Source organism: Mauremys mutica, chromosome 3 (assembly GCF_020497125.1).
Source record: "Mauremys mutica isolate MM-2020 ecotype Southern chromosome 3, ASM2049712v1, whole genome shotgun sequence".
NCBI lineage: Eukaryota > Metazoa > Chordata > Testudines > Geoemydidae > Mauremys > Mauremys mutica.
The window spans coordinates 62530502-62547790 of record NC_059074.1 but is presented as its reverse complement, the minus strand read 5'-3'; the positions used below and the strand labels follow the sequence as shown (position 1 = coordinate 62547790).

Here is a 17289-nt window from a genome sequence, read left to right as displayed (position 1 = left end):
TCTTGGTTCTGGAAGGGAGAGTGTTCTAGTGCATGAGTTCCCAAACTGTGGTACGTGTGCCACTGGTCATATGTGAGCATGTTGGAAGTGACCCTTTGCAGTGGGCTGGTCTGTCCCCTTTAAGGTGTAATTGGGTTTGGGGCCAACAAACCCACCACTGTTCCATGACGTGGCCCCTTTTAAGGAAACAGGTATTCAAGGGAGTAGCAAACTAGTTGGGCAGTGGGGTCAGATGTTAATCATGTATTTACCGCCATAATGTGATAAAGCTCAGGTGTTGGGTGACTCCAAGAGTCACAGGGCAGACAGCCTGGAGAAGAGAATTTGTAGGAGAGCATCAAGTCAGATCACGGGTTCTCTGGCTTGAGAACCAGAAGGGGAGACTGTTGGGCTGGGGAAGCCTGCCTGAATCACAGCACAGCCCAAGGAGGTTCTGTGAGGCCCCAGAACCAAGGGAAAGAAGTGCACGAGTTCAAGGACCAAGGGAGGCTGTATGGAACGGGATTGGAATCTGGATATTGGTGGGGTGGGGGAAGTATGCTTGAATCACAGCACGGACCCATAAAGGAGGGCTTTGGAATCCCTCAACCAAGAGAAAGGAGTTGTGAATTTGAGGACCAGGGTACTCTAGTTATTTACTCATTGTAGACAGAGCTGCTCTCCCTGGTACTGCTGGTCTCTTTTGCATTCTCCTTTTTCTCTTTAGTTTTATCTCAATTCCTTGACTAGATTCTTCTCAGACTTTTGCCTGTCCATATTAAACTTTCTTCCCTTGCCACTACTTCAAGGCCCCCTACTGTTGTTGTTACTGAAGGATCCTCCTTTTCTAACTGCCATTTCTAACTGTCAAGGAACTTTCTTAAAATATTTCATCCTTTCTCCTCTCTCTAGGACATCACTCAAATCATTCCAGTTTCTGCTTTAATAATAATGGAGAGAAAAAAAATTATCCCATATATATTACATTATACTTGGCATATTATTTGGATGGGAAGAGTGAATAGGTTCTTTCTAGGCTGCTGTCATTCTGTAAATCTAACTTGTAGGCATGGCACATATCATGTGATACCAGACCTCAAGGCCCAGAATCCCCTCCTATCCTGCAGTCCCTCTTAATTAATGAATTATATCTACGTGTCAGCATAAACCTGGGCCTCATAGATGTGCTGCAACAAAATGGATTTTTTTTAGCTGAGTTATAACTGGAACCTGTTCAATTTTACAAAAAGCGGTGATGACAGATGTCTGACTCTGATCCATGGTCTCTGATTAGAGCTCATAAAACATTAGTTGTTAACTTTCTGGGGTGAAGTTTTTAACTTGCTGGGGTGTATATCCCTATGGAGAGGAAGAATAGTCCCAGCGGTAAGGGCCTGTGACTCTGGAAATATGGGCTCAATTCCCTGCTCTGTCACAGACTTCCTGTGCGACTTTAAGCAAGCCATATAGGGCCCAATTTTAAAAAGTATTTAGGTGCCCAAATGTACAGATAGGCACCTAGTGAGATTTTCAAAAGCACTGAGGTGTCTGACACTAGTCACCTATCTACATCTTTGTGCTCTCTGGGAAGGTATGGATAGACCTTTCATTTGTTCCCAGGGTCTTGGATTTCATTTAAAACAAAACCAAACAATCTGTTATGGTTTCAAAGGAAACCGTCAAAATGTGAATTTACTGTAACGGGGACAGAAATGTTTGCCTGAGTTTGCAGAGAATCTGGAACAGCTCTGAGTGTTGTGAATTGCCCCATTCATCTCAATGGGCATTAATAAAGATTTTTTTTTGATGCTTTGAAAGTTATCTGTTTCACTTTTTATTAAAGCATGCCGGAAAGGTGAGGAAATATATTCTGAAGATATACGCTAGCATTTCTTAAGTTGAGAGTGCATGAAGGACTAGCTGGCTCAGGGAGAGAATAGAAATACAGGTATAGCATAAAATATTAAATTTAACATAAAATAAATACAAGGAACACTGTACTGATTCATTATTAATTTTCATATTAAATATAACTTCAGTTTTAAAATATAAATTAGGCTGTTTGCAGTATCTACAGTTTGTTGCCCTGGTGTTTTGCAGAAACTAAAAGACCTTGCTGCAGGGCTTGTGTGTACATTTATAGATGCATAATTTGTATATACTGTTGGCACTTAGCATACTTTGTATTCTGCTTGCACATTCTTATGCAGCTTTCCTTAATATATTCAGACTAGTGAGAAGTGGTTTACAATGAATGTCACTAATTTTGTTGTTTTAGTTAAATAACATAGGTATGGGACATCAGAAGAGATAATTATATGGTTGTGATGATTGCTGCCTTGTTTTTAGGGTTCTGATGATTGCCTTGTAAAAATCTGGGCAACAGATGATGGAAGGTTGTTGGCAACTTTAAGAGGACATGCAGCTGAAATATCTGACATGGCTGTGAACTATGAGAACACCATGATTGCTGCAGGGAGCTGTGATAAAATGATCAGAGTTTGGTGTCTTCGAACATGTGCACCCTTAGCAGTTTTGCAGGGTCACAGTGCATCCATAACATCACTACAGGTAACAATCTTTCTGTCTTTCTACAAATCACATAAGTGAGGAAGTGGATTGCAGCAATAACAGTTTTTTTTCTGTGAAGTTTGTTTTAGTAAGTAATGTGCAACAGGTAACTAAATTGTAAAGCATGGACAGGGAGCTTTTAAAAATTGAGTGGTCCCTTTAGTTTTTTTTAATAATGTCATAAATGTGTGACAGACTCGAGACATGATTTTTGCCCCAAAGATCTGATCCCAAAGATTCTGTTCTGATTCTGCAAAAACATATGCTTCCCTTTATGCACATGTATAGTCCTGTTGAAGTCAGTGGGACTACTTGTATATAAAGTTAGGTATGTAAGTCTTTGCAGGACCAACACCTAAGTTATGCATAAGTGATGATAAATATTGGGTGTGATAGAGAGAAGATTGTCAAGCATTAAAAGAACAAGTTCATTAGCTGATTTGTTTAATAATTCACAGCATTTGTCATTTATAAAAGAGAGCTTATTGTAAGGCTGTTTCTATTCCTTATATTTGTAAAGGTCTTTCCTTGGATGCTTGTCCCTATTGGTGTTCCACTCTAGGTCCACATGCACCCAAGATTGGAGATTTTTTGCTAGCAGTGTCTGTTTCATCTGTGCATACTTGGCCTGAGATGTAGCTCTTTTTTTTCCAGTTCAGATGGCACTGCATGCACAGTATCTTTGGACTGTATTTTTAAAAGAGAACTTCGATGTGTGTGCGCAAAATAAAATCCATACCCTTCCTTCTTTTGTTTAGTATTATGGGAACTGATTATGCTAAAATCTCCAAACTACAGATATTGTGAAGTGAGCACTTCCCTCTCAGTGACTCTACTTGATGTCTTTTTTTTGTTTGAGGGGACATGAGACTCGCCTAAAGTGCAGTATCTGTAGGTTATTTTCTGGAAGAACAAGCAATTCCAGGGAGATGAGGCTAAAAATGTGCCCCCCCACCATGTGGTCAGCCTCAAATTTGGGCCCACCTGACACCCCTGTACAATGGACAGAAGAGCCAGAGTGTGCTTCTTTCTGCTTGGCATTGGTTAGCTCCAGAGCGCATGCAGTTACGCTTACCTTAAAGGATAGGAGGAGCCAGGGGAAAGTAGAAGTGAAAAGTTAAACACCCTCCCAAGGAAATGAGACAAAGCTCCCCTTGTATCTTTTTTTTTTTTTTTTAAAGTTGAAATTGCCTCTTCGTTCCAAGATGAGTGAAGCTGGTGCAGGTACAGATGGAGCATTGCAAGAGTGTGGAACCAGCACTGCGGCACTGATGTCATAGGACCCTATGATCATGCCCAGTACTAAGTCTCTTGTTAGAGTACCCACCATAGGCATCAGCTGCTACCACATAATTGATACCAATTGATGCATTGTAGAAAGCAGATCAGTACTGAGTGGTTCATCAACAGTAAAGAGAATGATCGAGCTTCACAGTACTGATTCAGTGCATCGTATTAGGGGACTTACAAATGTCTGAGCCCAAATCCCCATTGCTGTCAGGAGGCTTACATTTATCTCCAGTACAGGACTCAGTTACTTCCTCAGTACCAGTCTCCTCCCTGCTACTAACCTTAAGAGAGGGACATATCAGTCCCATTCCCACCAGTCCTCATCTGGAGTCAGATGTATCATATTCATTGTCTGACTCCCAGAACAGAGTGAATGATTCACTTACCTGTTTCCCTACAGCCTGCTCATAAGACCATAAGAACAACCGTACTGGGTCAGACCAATGGTCCATCTAGCCCAGTATCCTGTCTTCTGACAGGGACCAGTGCCAGATGAACAGAAGAGGGCAATTCCATTTGATCCATCCCCTGTGGTCCAGTCCCAGGCTCAAATTTTGGCTCAGAAAGGTGGTCCAAGATGTCCCATTATTCCAGATAAAGGGATTATCAGTCTCCTCATATGTCCTGATAGCCATCTCTCTGAGCCCCCCCCCCCTTTTTTTTTTTTTTACCGGTACAGTGCTGTTCAGTGGCCATATTGGGAACCCAGGGACTGTTATAGGGGACATCCTTTCCAGTCGCCTCTCAAAGAGAGTGATGAAGAGAAAGAAGCGGAAGTCCGCTAAGCCTCGTGGGTGTTCTGTGTATACTCAACATCAGGAGCAACTCTCTGAAGGAAAAGACCAGCTCAGAGAGGAAGTTAGCTCAGCCTCTGAAGTCCTTTCCTTGTCTTCTGTGGATGAGGAAGTGATACCAGCCTGACTATTATGTACTGACTTCTTTAAGAGCTTTTAAGAACTCATGAAGAGGGTAGGGAATTTGTTCCAAACCATGTTAGAGGAACTCCTGAGATGCTCTTTATAAACTATTAGACATCATTCTTGCTATTATGCTGGGCAAATCATGATTCTGATTAATGATGCTCACTTGGAGCCTGCAAAGACTGTATGGCATACTCCTGCTATTATTTATTCTTCTTTTAAAAAGACCGAGAAGAAATATTATTTTACTGCAAAAGAAGCTGAATACTTGTACTTCCATCCAGTACTATGCTATCTTTTGGTAGCTGTAGCTAATGAGAGAAATAAACAGTACTATTCTAAGAGAGCCCCATTTAGTATGAATGTAAAGCATTTAGACTTTTTGGACAAAAACTATTCTGTTGTAAGTATGCAGTTTCAAATTTCTAATTACCAAGTTCTCATGGCAAAGTATGATTTTCTCAACTATAATAATTTCACAGATTTTGTTCTCAAGTTGCCAAAGGAATACAGGATGCCCGCTCAGTCATTGATAATAGAATGTCATTTAATAGCAAGACCTTCATTACAGGCTTCCTTATATGTGGCAGATACCACTTCATGCTCTTTGGTAACCTCTATCATGTTGTGTTGGTCATTGTGACTTAAGTCTTTGAGTAGTCTGAAAGAAGTCCAAGCCATAGCGAATGACCTTCCATTAGGGCACCCTGATCTTTTCAGTGAGAGAACAAATGGGTCCCTCCACTCTTTTAAGGATTCCCATGATGCCTTATGTTCTTTAGACATTTATACTCCAATAATAAAAAGGAAATATGGTAAACTTCAATCTTACCCTAGACAGAGGACAGCTCCGTCCTCCTTTTACTAGCCGAGGCCTCCAGAGCCTCGAAGGAAAAGTCAGAAACTACAAAAGAGAAATGTCTGCTTTCTCTTTGCAGTCTGTGCTGACCAGCAAGCATCTCTTTTGATGGGATTGTGGAGAGCTGCAAAATAATCATTCCTCTAGATCTTGCTTCTGCTCCTTTTCCCCAGACTTCTATTGGAAACTTTCTTTTTTCCAGTGTGGGAGAGCATAGAATGCTGTAATAGACAAGGGGATGTTAAAAATTATTACAACTGTTCATGCGATTCAATTCCATGCTTTTCCCCACAAACCTTCCCTATTCCTTTTCAGGAACCCCTCTCAAAGGAGACTTCTTGTCCAGAAAGAGGATTCTCTCCTTCCTTGCTGAGCAATAGAAGCTGTGCCTCATTAACACCAAAGCAAAGTGTTTTTTTTTACTTCAAATATTTTCTTGTACCCAAGAAAATGAGAGGTTGGAGGCCAATCCTGGACCTTAGAATGCTCAGCACTTTCATTCACCATTTGAAATTTAAGCGTGGTTACCTTAGCTTCCATAATACTGTTGTTAGATCTGGGATATGGGTTTACAGCTGTTGACCTCCAGGATTATTTCCTCATAAATATATTATCTTGTACACAAGAGATTTCTGATTTGTGATTGGTCCAAATATTACCTATTCAGGGTTCTTTCCCTTTGGCCTGACACTGGCACCGGGGGTATTTACCAAACGGTGGCTGCTTTCCTAAGATAACAGGGTATGATAGTCTGTTTATATCTGGGCAACTGGCTTCTCAAGCGAAAGTCCTATCAAGAAGTTCAAAACTCTATGTGAATGGCTCCTCAGCTTTTCCACACTCTGAGAGTAAAAGAAGAAAAGTCAGTTTTAACACCAACAGAATGTATAGAGTTTACTGGCCTGATACTGTATTCCAGGACAGCAAAAGAGTACTTACCTCACAACAGATTCCAGACTATATCCAGCCTCATCATCCAACTTCAAGTGATTCTTCTTTGAGTGATTGCTCATGTGTATTCCACAGTAGGTGTGTGTGCTTGCCACGTGCACTGGTGCTGGAAGTTTTTCCCCTAGCAGTACCCGTAAGGGGGGAACGCCCCCTGCCTGTCACGGTATAAGGGGAGCTGCACGCTCCCCCCACCCTCAGTTCCTTCTTGCCACCAGTGAAAGTGCGTCGGAACTGCTTAGCTCCAGCCTTGCTGCAGCTTGTCCCCAGAACTGTTCGTTCGGGAGTCAGTTTAGTTTTCTGTGAAGTTTAATTAGTTAGTGAGCCTGGGCCGGGGCATGCCCGTGCCCCGGGATTTAATTCATGTGGCTCCTGTAGGCGTTCAGTGCCAAGGAGTAACCTGCACACAGACTGTTTGCGCTGCTTGGAAGAAACCCATATCAGCGAAAGGTGCAAGATCTGCAGGTCGTTTAAGCCCTGGACTAAAAAAGAAAGGGACATTAGACTCCGGGCCATCCTGATGGAGTTGGCGCTGGCCCCGACCCTGGCACGCCACTTCGATCTGGTACCAGGCACTGCGGCGTTGATATGTGGAGACCCTCCGGTACTTGGACTAGTCGGCACTGCTCCCCTTTCACAGGGCATGCCAAGAGTACCGGAAAGACTCCCTCTTCACAACGGCACCGAGGGAAGTTTGGGACAGAGACTAGGCCCATGTCGGGTAGTCCTCGGTCCCCATCAGGCCCTACTCACGCAGAGCAGAGTAGCCCAGCCCCTTCAGAGCAGGCCTCTCTGGATGTCCAGATGCCATCTACGCCCGAAGCCCTCCAGGTGGCTAAGGACGTCATGTCCATGCCGGTGCCGGGAGTGCTGCCAATGTCAGCCCCGTGTTTCAGAGGCAAGCTGCCGCTGGGTTTGCCGCAGTCGCCGCCGGCCCGGTACCGGTCTCCGTCGAGGGAACGTTCCCAACACCGCTCACCGCCCAGTGACTGTTCCCAGTCCAACGCATAGAGTCCATGTGGATCGCCCTTGATGCCAGCTAGACTGTCGTCACGGAGCGAGCACAGACAGGACTGCGGCGGACATCACCAACGGTCCTTGTCTCGAAGGCAGTACCGCAGTCAGTCACAGGGCAAAATCTCCGCCAAGGCACTGTAGCTCCGGGCGTCAATCACTAGCTCCTCACTGTCGTGGGTCCGCCCGTCGAGACTGCTCGTGGAGCAGTCACTACTGTCGGTGCCATTCTCCCGCCTCCAGGTTGTGGTCCCATGGTCGATGTAGATCCTGGCACCACCGCCACTCCTGGTCCGGAGGCAGCAGCGTGTCGTACGCCAGCCTGAGCTCTGCACTATTGGCCTCCATCCCTAGTCCGCTGAGGAAAGAGTTGATGGGACCCACTTCCTCGGTGCCGTGCACAGAGTCCGACCTGGTGGTGGACCCTCCGGTGCCGGCTGACACCCAAAGCACTGCACTGGCCTCCTTGCCCCGTCCGGAGGAGCTGATTGCGGCCCTGCTGCCCTCTGTCCTGCAGGAGGACTACCGGGCCCATCAAGAATTACTAAAAAGGGTGGCAGTGAGCCTCCATCTCCAGGCAGAGGAAATGGAGGAGCCCTCAGACTCCCTGTTCAGTGTTTTGTTCCCCTCGGCACCAGGCAGGGTGGCCTTGCCGCTCTACGAAGGGGTGGTGAGAATTTCAAGTGCCCTGTGGCAAACAGCAGCCTCATTGTCTCCCATCTCTAAGAAGGCGGAGCGCAAGTACTTTTGTACCTACTAAGGGGCACGATTATTTGTATACCCACCTGGCGCCCAACTTTTTGGTGGTCGAGTTGGTCAACCACAGGGAGCGACGGGGGCAGCCTGCCCCGACCCCAAAGAACAAAGACTCTTGGAGTCTGGATGCTTTCGGGAGAAAAATGTATGTGTCGTCAAGCTTCCAGCTGAGAGGCGCAAACCATCAGGCTCTCCTGGGTCGCTATGAATTTAATCTCTGGGGATCCCTCCCCAAGTTTGAGGACTCCCTCCGGGAGTGAGATAGAAAGGAGTTTAAGGCGCTTGTGGAGGAAGGGGCAGCTGCCACAAGGGCGTCTCTGCAGGCCGCTTTGGATGCAGCGGACACGGCTGAACGGTCCATGAGATGGGCGTCCTGGCTTCTGCTCTCTGGGTTATCCAGCGAAGTGCAGTCATTGATGCAGGGTCTCTCTTTTGACGGGAAGGCGCTGTTTGCGAAGGAAAAGGACACAAGGCTGCACGGCATGAAAGACTCCCACACGACCCTCCAGACCCTGGGCCTCTATGTCCCTGCTCCAGCAAAACCCAAGTTCAAGCCACAGCAGGCTCCTGTCTAGGCTGCCTTCCCAAAATATGAGGTTGCCCATAAGAAGCAACGGGACTATAAGAAACGCCCGCCAAACCAATACCGGCCTGCCCCCCAGCCTGAGTCCTCTAAGGGCAAACGGGTGGGTAAAAGGCGGTTTTGACAGGATGCTCGGGGGTACCTTGACAGTTTTCAGCAGGGATCCACCTGCAATAAAGCTCCCTTTTTCCAATCAATTGTGTGCGTTCCTCCCGGAATGGTCGTGGCTCACCTCTGATCGTTGGGTCCTCAACACCATCTCCCGAGGTTACACCCTCCAGTTTACTTCCTACCCGCCCAACCAATCCCCACCCCCGTCCCTCTTGGGGGACCCATCGCACGAGGCTCTGCTCGAGGAGGAGGTCGGGAGGCTCATGGAACTAGGAGTGATAGAGACGGTGCCCAAAGAGTTCCTGGGCAAGGAGTATTACTCCCGTTATTTCCTTATCCCGAAGGCCAAAGGGGGGCTCAAACCCATACTGGACCTGCGAGGTCTGAACAAGTACTTGGTAAAACTCAAGTTTTGCATGGTCTCCCTGGCCTCCATCATCCCCTCCCTGGATCCCAGGGATTGTACGCAGCCCTTGATCTACAGGACACATACTTCCACAGCCACATATTCGAGGGGCACAGGCGCATCCTCCGTTTTGTGGTGGGTCAGAATCACTACCAATTCACGGTCCTCCCATTTGGTCTGTCCACTGCCCCCAGGATGTTTACAAAATGTATGTTGGTAGTAGCGGCCTGTCTCAGGCGCCGGCGGGTCCAGATAGTCCCCTATCTGGATGACTGGCTGGTCAAGGGCACCTCCAGATCACAGGTGAGGGATCAGGTGGCACTCCTCCTGTCTACATGCACTGCCCTGGGCCTGTTGGTAAACAACACCAATTCCACGTTAGTCCGGGTCCAACGCATAGAGTTTATCGGGGTGCTCCTGGATGCAATGTCAGCCAGGGCCTCTCTCCCCCCAGACAGGTTCGAGACCCTGAAAGGGCTCATCGACTCGATGATAAGGTTCCCGGTGACGACAGCCAGGTCCTGCCTATAGCTGCTAGGTTACATGTCGGCATGCACGTATGTGGTCCGCCACACCAGGCTCAGGATTAGGCCCCTCCAACTGGCCTCGCAGTTCTCCTAAGCCATGGACAGTTTGGAAAGTCCTCACTGTGCCGAACTCGGTGACCGCCTCCCTACGGTGATGGTCCACACTGAGCAACATGCTCTTGGGGGGTCCCATTCAGGGACAGGGCCCCATCTGTGGAGCTGGTGTCTGATGCATCGGACCTGGACTGGGGAGCCCATGTGGGGAATTTTCAGACCCAAGGTCTGTAGTCTCTGCAAGACCTGATCCTTCATATAAACATCAAGGAACTCAGGATGGTGCAGCTGGCATGTACAGCCTTCCGCTCGCACCTGAAGGGCAAGATAGGGTTCTCACGGACAACATGGTCTCGATGTTCTATATTAACAGACAAGGTGGGGCCCGATCCTCTGCCTTCTGCCACAAAGCCCTCAGTCTGTGGGACTTCTGTATAGCCCACAACATCCACCTAAAAGCCTTTCACCTGCCGGGCGCCGGGAATGTGAAGGCGGATCTCTTGAGCAGGGATTTTTTCTCTCAGCAAGAGTGGTCCCTACACTCGGAAGTGGCCCTCCAGCTTTTCTGAAGGTGGGGAACTCTCTAGGTGGACCTATTCGCAACCCGACAGAACCAACGATGCCCTCAGTTCTGCTCCGGGGGAGCCTGGGGAGGGGCGCTGTCTCCGATGCCTTTATCCTGCCCTGGTCGGGCCAACTCCTACATGCTTTTCCCCCATTCCTGCCGATCAGCAGGGTCCTAGAGAAAATAAAGACAGACAAGGCCAGGGTCGTCCTCATTGCCCCGGCGTGGCCCAGGCAGCACTGGTACGGGACCCTCTTGGGCTTGGCGGTGGCTCCGCCATGGCCGTTGCTGCTCCACCCAGACCTGCTCTCTCAGACCGGGGCCGTCTCCTCCACCCTAACCTAGGAGCTCTTCACCTCACGGCATGGCTGTTCAGTGGCTAGGTGGCGAGGAGAGGACATGCTCAGCTCCAGTTCAGCGCGTCCTCCTTGAGAGTAGACGGCCCTCCTCTCACCGCTCCTACATGGCGAAGTGGTCTGATTTTGCTAGGTGGGTGACGGACCAAGGTGTGTCCCCCAGCGGCTTCCCTGATCCAGCTTATCCTCGATTACCTCCTCCGCCTGAGGGTCCAGGGCCTGGCGCCTTCATCAGTCAGGGTGTATTTGTCAGCCATATTGGCTTTCCATCCCCCCGGTGCAAGGACACACGGTGTTCTCCCATGCTATGACCGGCTGGTTCCTTAATGGTTCAGACCGGCTTTACCCGTATTCTAAGCCCCTGGTCCCGCAGTGGGACCTGAATCTGATGCTGGTTTGGCTTACGGGGTCCCCGTTTGAGCTGCTGCCCATGTGTTCCTGGTCTCACCTCTCATGAAAGGTGGTCTTCCTGGTTGCTGTCACGTTGGCCAGATGGGTCTTGGAGCTCAGGGCCCTGACCTCAGAGCGTTTCATAAGGACAAGGTCCAGCTCCGCCCACACCCCGCGTTCCTCCCGAAGGTGGTCTCCGCCTACCACATGGCTCAGGACATTTTTCTACCATTCCTTTTCCCCAAACCCCACGCGACTAATGAGGACCGCTGCCTCCACACGCTCAATGTTAGGCAGGCTCTGGCTTTCTACCTCGAGTGAACCAAGCCGTTCAGAAAGTCCTCGCAGCTGTTTGTCGCCTCAGCTGAGTGCATGAGAGGCCAGCTGATTTCCATTCAGTGGCTGTCCAACTGGATCACTTTGTTCATCTGCTTCGGTTATGAGCTGGAGGGTGTTTCCCCGCCGCTGGAGGGTGTTCTCCTCCCCCCCACCTCCCCGGCTGCCACCATTAGGGCACACTCGACGTGGGCGTCGGCTGCCTTTTTGGCCCACATCCCTATTCAGGACATTTGCAGGGCCGCCACGTGGTCTTCGGTTCACACGTTCACCTCGCACTATGTGATAGTCTCCCAAACCAGGAATGATGCCGGGTTCGGCAGGGCGGTGCTCCGTCCCGAGAACTTGGGAACTCCTACCCACCTCCAGCAGATACAACTTGGAATCACCTACTGTGGAATACACATGAGCAATCACTTGAAGAAAAGGCAGTTACCTTTTTCCGTAACTGGTGTTCTTCGAGATGTGTTGCTCATGTCTATTCCACATCCTGCCCTCCTTCCCCGCTGCTGGAGTTGATTGACAAGAAGGAACTGAGGGTAGGGGGAGCGTGCAGCTCCCCTTATACAGCTCCAGGCAGGCACCACTCCAGGGGTCGTGGGGGGTGCCCCCCCCCATGGGTACTGCTGGGGGAAAACTTCCGGCACTGGTGCATGTGGCGAGCATGCACACCTACTGTGGAATAGACATGAGCAACACATCTCGAACACCAGTTACGGAAAAAGGTAGCTGCCTTTTGTGCAAATTACAGTAAGATCTTCTTAGTCTAATGGGTCCCATGGCCTCTTGCGCTTCCATAACACTGCATGCAAAACTGCATCTACTTTGGATGTTAGCTTGGTTGAGGACAGTGTATGCCCTGAGTGCAAACAGTCTGGACATGATTGTATCAGTTCCACAAAAAATTCTCTTTCCTTTCAATTTGTGGAAAACCTGAATGCAGTTTGTATTGAAGTTTCATTGCCAGCAGATCGAGGGATGTGATCATTCCCCTCTATTCGACATTGATGAGGCCTCATCTGGAGTACTGTGTCCAGTTTTGGGCCCCACACTACAAGAAAGATGTGGAAGAATTGGAAAGAGTCCAGCAGAGGGCAACAAAAATGATTTAGGGGGCTGGAGCACATGACTTATGAGGAGAGGCTGAGGGAACTGGGATTGTTTAGTCTGCAGAAGAGAAGAGTGAGGGGGGATTTGATAGCTGCTTTCAACTAACTGAAAGGGGGTTCCAAAGAGATGGATCTAGACTGTTCTCAGTGGTAGCAGATGACAGAACAAGGAGTAATGGTCTCAAGTTGCAGTGGGGGAGGTTTAGGTAGGATATTAGGAAAAACTTTTTCACTCGGAGAGTGGTGAAGCACTTTAATGGGTTCCCTAGGGAGGTGGTGGAATCTCCTTCCTTAGAGGTTTTTAAGGTCAGGCTTGACAAAGCCCTGGCTGGGATGATTTAGTTGGGAATTGGTCCTGCTTTGAGTAGGGAGTTGGACTAGATGACCTCCTGAGGTCACTTCCAACCCTGATATTCTATGATTCTATGATACCCCTTCCGATAAGAACGATAGCAACAGATGCATATAGAGTCTAGAAGAGTCACTGTTAAATATATCAGAGCTCAGAAGAGTTTACAGCATATGCATACACTTCTTGCCAATGATTCAAGGTCAGCTTAGTCAGATCATGACCAACATGATTACAGTATTTTATGTAAACACGCAGAGAGCACAATCATCTCTTCTGTGCTCATAGGCAATACGCTGTAAACTCCTCTGAGCTCCTGGATATTGATATATATCAATGTATATAACTGGCCAGGTCTGCCAAGCACATTAGCAGATAACCTCAGCAAATACTTTCCCACTGAACATGAATGGGAGATTCAGAAGTCTGTTGTTCAGTTCATTTTCCACCAGTGGGGATGACTGGCAGTAGATTTGTTTGCAACAGACAGGTACAAGAAATGTCAAAAGTTTTTGTTCCAGAGGGGATCAGAATCCAAACTCTCTGATATGTTTTTAATTTTTGCAGTCACAGACGCTAATGTATGCTTATCCACCAATTCTTTTGCTTCTGAGGGCATTAAGGAAAATCAAACAGGACAAGGCAGTAATTACCTTAGTAGTTCCTATGTGGCTCATGCAGTATTGGTTCCCAGAACTACTTTGCTTCTCCACTTACCCTCTGATTCAATTATTTCTGCTGTTGGACTTCTTGACTCAGAACATGGGCATCGTCAGTAAGCCTCTTGACTCAGAACATGGGAATCCTCGGTAATCCTGATCCATCTCAACCTAACCACATGGGTTTTGGATGGATGTCAGAACTAGAAAAGATATGTTCTTCAGAGGAGCAAACTATTCTGATCAACAGTAGAAAAGATTCTACAAGAAAAGTGTACAGTACAAAAAGTGGTAGAGGTTTGTGGCTTAGTGTGAACTTGTGCTTCTAGAGTCCTAAATACGTTGTATTTTGAACTATATCCTTTTGCCAAAGACCTTGGAGAACTCACTCAGCTCTCTTAGGGTACAACTGATGGCTATTAGTGCCTTCCACCCCTATGTAGATAGCTCATTGTTCTTCTTTGAGATGTATTGTCCCTATGTGTATTCTGTGATCAGCCTTTCTTCCTCTCTGCTTTGGACTCTTTCTGTACTCTTTGGGATCTGTGGTAGAAAAGGGGCGCAACTGGCAGTTGGTCACACGCTGCTCTTTAGCAGAAATCTCTGGTGTGTGCGCACCTAGAGTGGAATACATATAGGACGAAACATCTTTAACTCCAGTTATTGTACAGGTAAGTAACTTTTTTTTATGTTTGGATTTGCATGTAGATTTGTAGGACTAGGGGATTCATCCATGAGGATTGTTTTAGTGTGGGAAGATAATCCTTCTGACGAACTTTACAATATTTTACCAGTTGGTGTTGCTACTATGTGATTTTTTCCCCCTACTATGTGACTTTTCCTTTAGTAGTGTTGGGTACTACTTGAGTTTTCAATAAAGACTGAATAATTAGAGTCATTTGTTTCTGTATGAGGGACTGGGACAGCAGTTGAACAAATACTTTTTTTTAACCTGTGGGGGTTTTTGTTTGTTTTTTCCTCCAGTTTTCTCCATTATGCAGTGGATCAAAGAGATATCTGTCTTCAACTGGAGCAGATGGAACAATATGTTTTTGGCTGTGGGATGCTGGCACCCTTAAAATAAAGTTAGTTGTATTTTACATGTTCTTAATTATATGTCATGAAAAACTAGTGGTAATGAGTGTTAGAGAAATTTAGTTGGGTACTACTGTCAGCAAATTGAAAATTAACTCATCAGTTAACTTTCTATATGGTTACAGAATATAGTTTTTCTGGTATAAAGTTATAAATTGCCTGTCTGCCTCCTTTAAGGATTAAGTTAGTGCAGCAATGTACTTAGGGTTTTGTAGGGTGAAGCAAATAAATATAGCATCCAACCTCACTGTATTCAATTTAATATATTTCTTTTCAGGTAGACTTTCTGTGGCCTGGCACAGAAGCTGGATTTTTTTTTATTGATTGATTGATTGATTGATTGATATCTGGTTCCTAATTCCAATTGAAATGGGAGTAGTGCTAAAGAAAGCAGTAGAACTAGAAGGTTCTTAATTCCAAATGTTAGGTGGGAGAAGGTGTCATCCTACTAAAATTCTGAAATATCTTAAAGCATTTTAATACTAAAATAAATGACACTTCTTTCTCTCATCTTCCTATAGACTTTTTGCCTATCAGAGTTATTCTCCCCTCCCCCCCCATTTTCCTACTTAAGGTGAGGTGAGTTTGAGCTTTCTTTCCATCCTGCTAGGTAGCAGCATGTCTGGGTATTTCTGGAAGGTTATGTAGGTGTGCTGGTGTCTAAAATGAATCTGAAGAGTAACTTGAGGTGGGGTGCATGTCATCTTCTTGAAAGCATTGTCAAGATACAACATACTCTGCAACACAACAGAATTAACTTTTGTGAAAACATTAATTTAGTCTATAAACATGAAATAATATTCATTCTCATTCTACTATCCCCACACAAAATCTTTGGCTTGGTCTTGAAAATATTCATTAACATAAAATTCATTGGTTATTTTTGAGGATGGGATTTTTTTGCTGTGCTTTCCAGATGGACTGGCTCCACTTCCGAAGCCTGGACTTTCATTATCTTGTCCAAGCAGTCTGGTTCAAACCCTTCTTTTCTGTGTGCCAGGGAGCTTGTAGCCAGCTTCCTCATCTTATCTTTCAGGTTTTCCAGACCTTGACTGCTGCACTGTTCTCCAGGCAGTTAGTTTTGCCAGTTTACATTTCTGGCTCCCCTGTTTCCTGGCTACAAGATGTACTACAGATCTCCCCCTGACCCTCTGCTATGGGAGCATACACTAATCCAATTAACTCCGCCTTACTAGGAAAACTGAAGAGCAAGAGGCAGCTACAAGCATATCTGCCAACTTTAATGATTTTATGAAGTTTTTCTTAAAGCCAGAGCTTCTGGAGTCAAGTGTTTAGATGAGAATCTCAGTGTTTCCTTTTAAGAAACAAGGTTTCTAGTCCTTGTTGTGGAGACAAGCTCAGAAATCTGACTGGAGCATACACTAATGGCTCAAAAACCAGAAGGCAAATAAAAAACTTGAAGAAGAGTGAGTGTATGGGTGGGTCGGTAGGTTGTCTTAAAATTAGAAGATTTAACTCTCAATCATATGACTCTAGGAGACCTACCTCATGATTTTTTAACACATTGGATTGCCAATACTGAGAGACAAAATAAACTGTGGGGTAGTTGACTGCATCAGAATTCCAGATTACATGGCAAGAATGCTTAATTCTGTGGTATCTTGGCATGTCAAATCTAACCACCACAGGATCAGTTCACGAGATCCTGATTGAGATGAATTAAGCAGTTCACACCTCTGAGCTATTGTTTCTGGCTGTCTGCACACTCAAGCAAACTTCTCTACATCAGTTTACAGTTGTTCATGGTTTCCAGTGTGATTTCCTTGGTTACAAGGACTAGAAACATTTTTTTCTCCCTCAAATCTGAGATTATGGAGCTCCGTTTTGAGGCAAATTCTGCAGTGACAGAATTGTGGACTATATGGGGCTCTGATTATTACATATATATTAATGGGTGCTAGTAAAGGACCAGTCTGTTGAGGGGATCGAGATGTGGGAATGCTGAGGTAGAGGAACAGAGAGATAGAAAGGGCAAGTCTATTGAATGTAGAATAAAAGGTCAGTGGAGTGGGGACGTTGAGGCTGCTTAGGATACGGGATCTTTGACTATTTCTCATTCATTCATATCTACAGTACATATCTGTTTAGTTAGAAATTTTTTGTGACATGTCATGGGCCTGGGGGACAAGTATTGAAGGGAATAGGTGCTTTTTTTTTAGTTGGTTTAACTTTTTTTGGGTAGTATAAAGTAATTATTAGCTAGTTGGCATGTCTTTTGGGGAGGAGGTATAAAGTATGTTTTATAGGATTAGAAATTATGTTGTGGTCATGTCTAGAATACTGAGGTAGTGGGTCTCTGGGAAAAATAGGTGGGAAATAGCTGGTAGGCACATTATTGGGAAAGTATCAGTGGATAGCCTCAGAGGAGGAAAATCGTAATCTCCTCTCCCA

At 46.2% G+C, this 17289-nt stretch overlaps 1 protein-coding gene across 1 annotated transcript in view; it reads left to right on the top strand.

Moving 5' to 3' along the window:
- The window catches only part of LOC123365963 (pleckstrin homology domain interacting protein), a 357662-nt gene that overhangs the window by 121205 nt on the left and 219168 nt on the right, over positions 1 to 17289 (top strand). Inside the window, exons 8-9 of the mRNA XM_045009003.1 lie at positions 2329 to 2550; positions 14767 to 14867. Coding sequence (XP_044864938.1) covers positions 2329 to 2550; positions 14767 to 14867 — 323 coding nt within the window. The remainder of the gene's footprint in view (positions 1 to 2328; positions 2551 to 14766; positions 14868 to 17289) is intronic.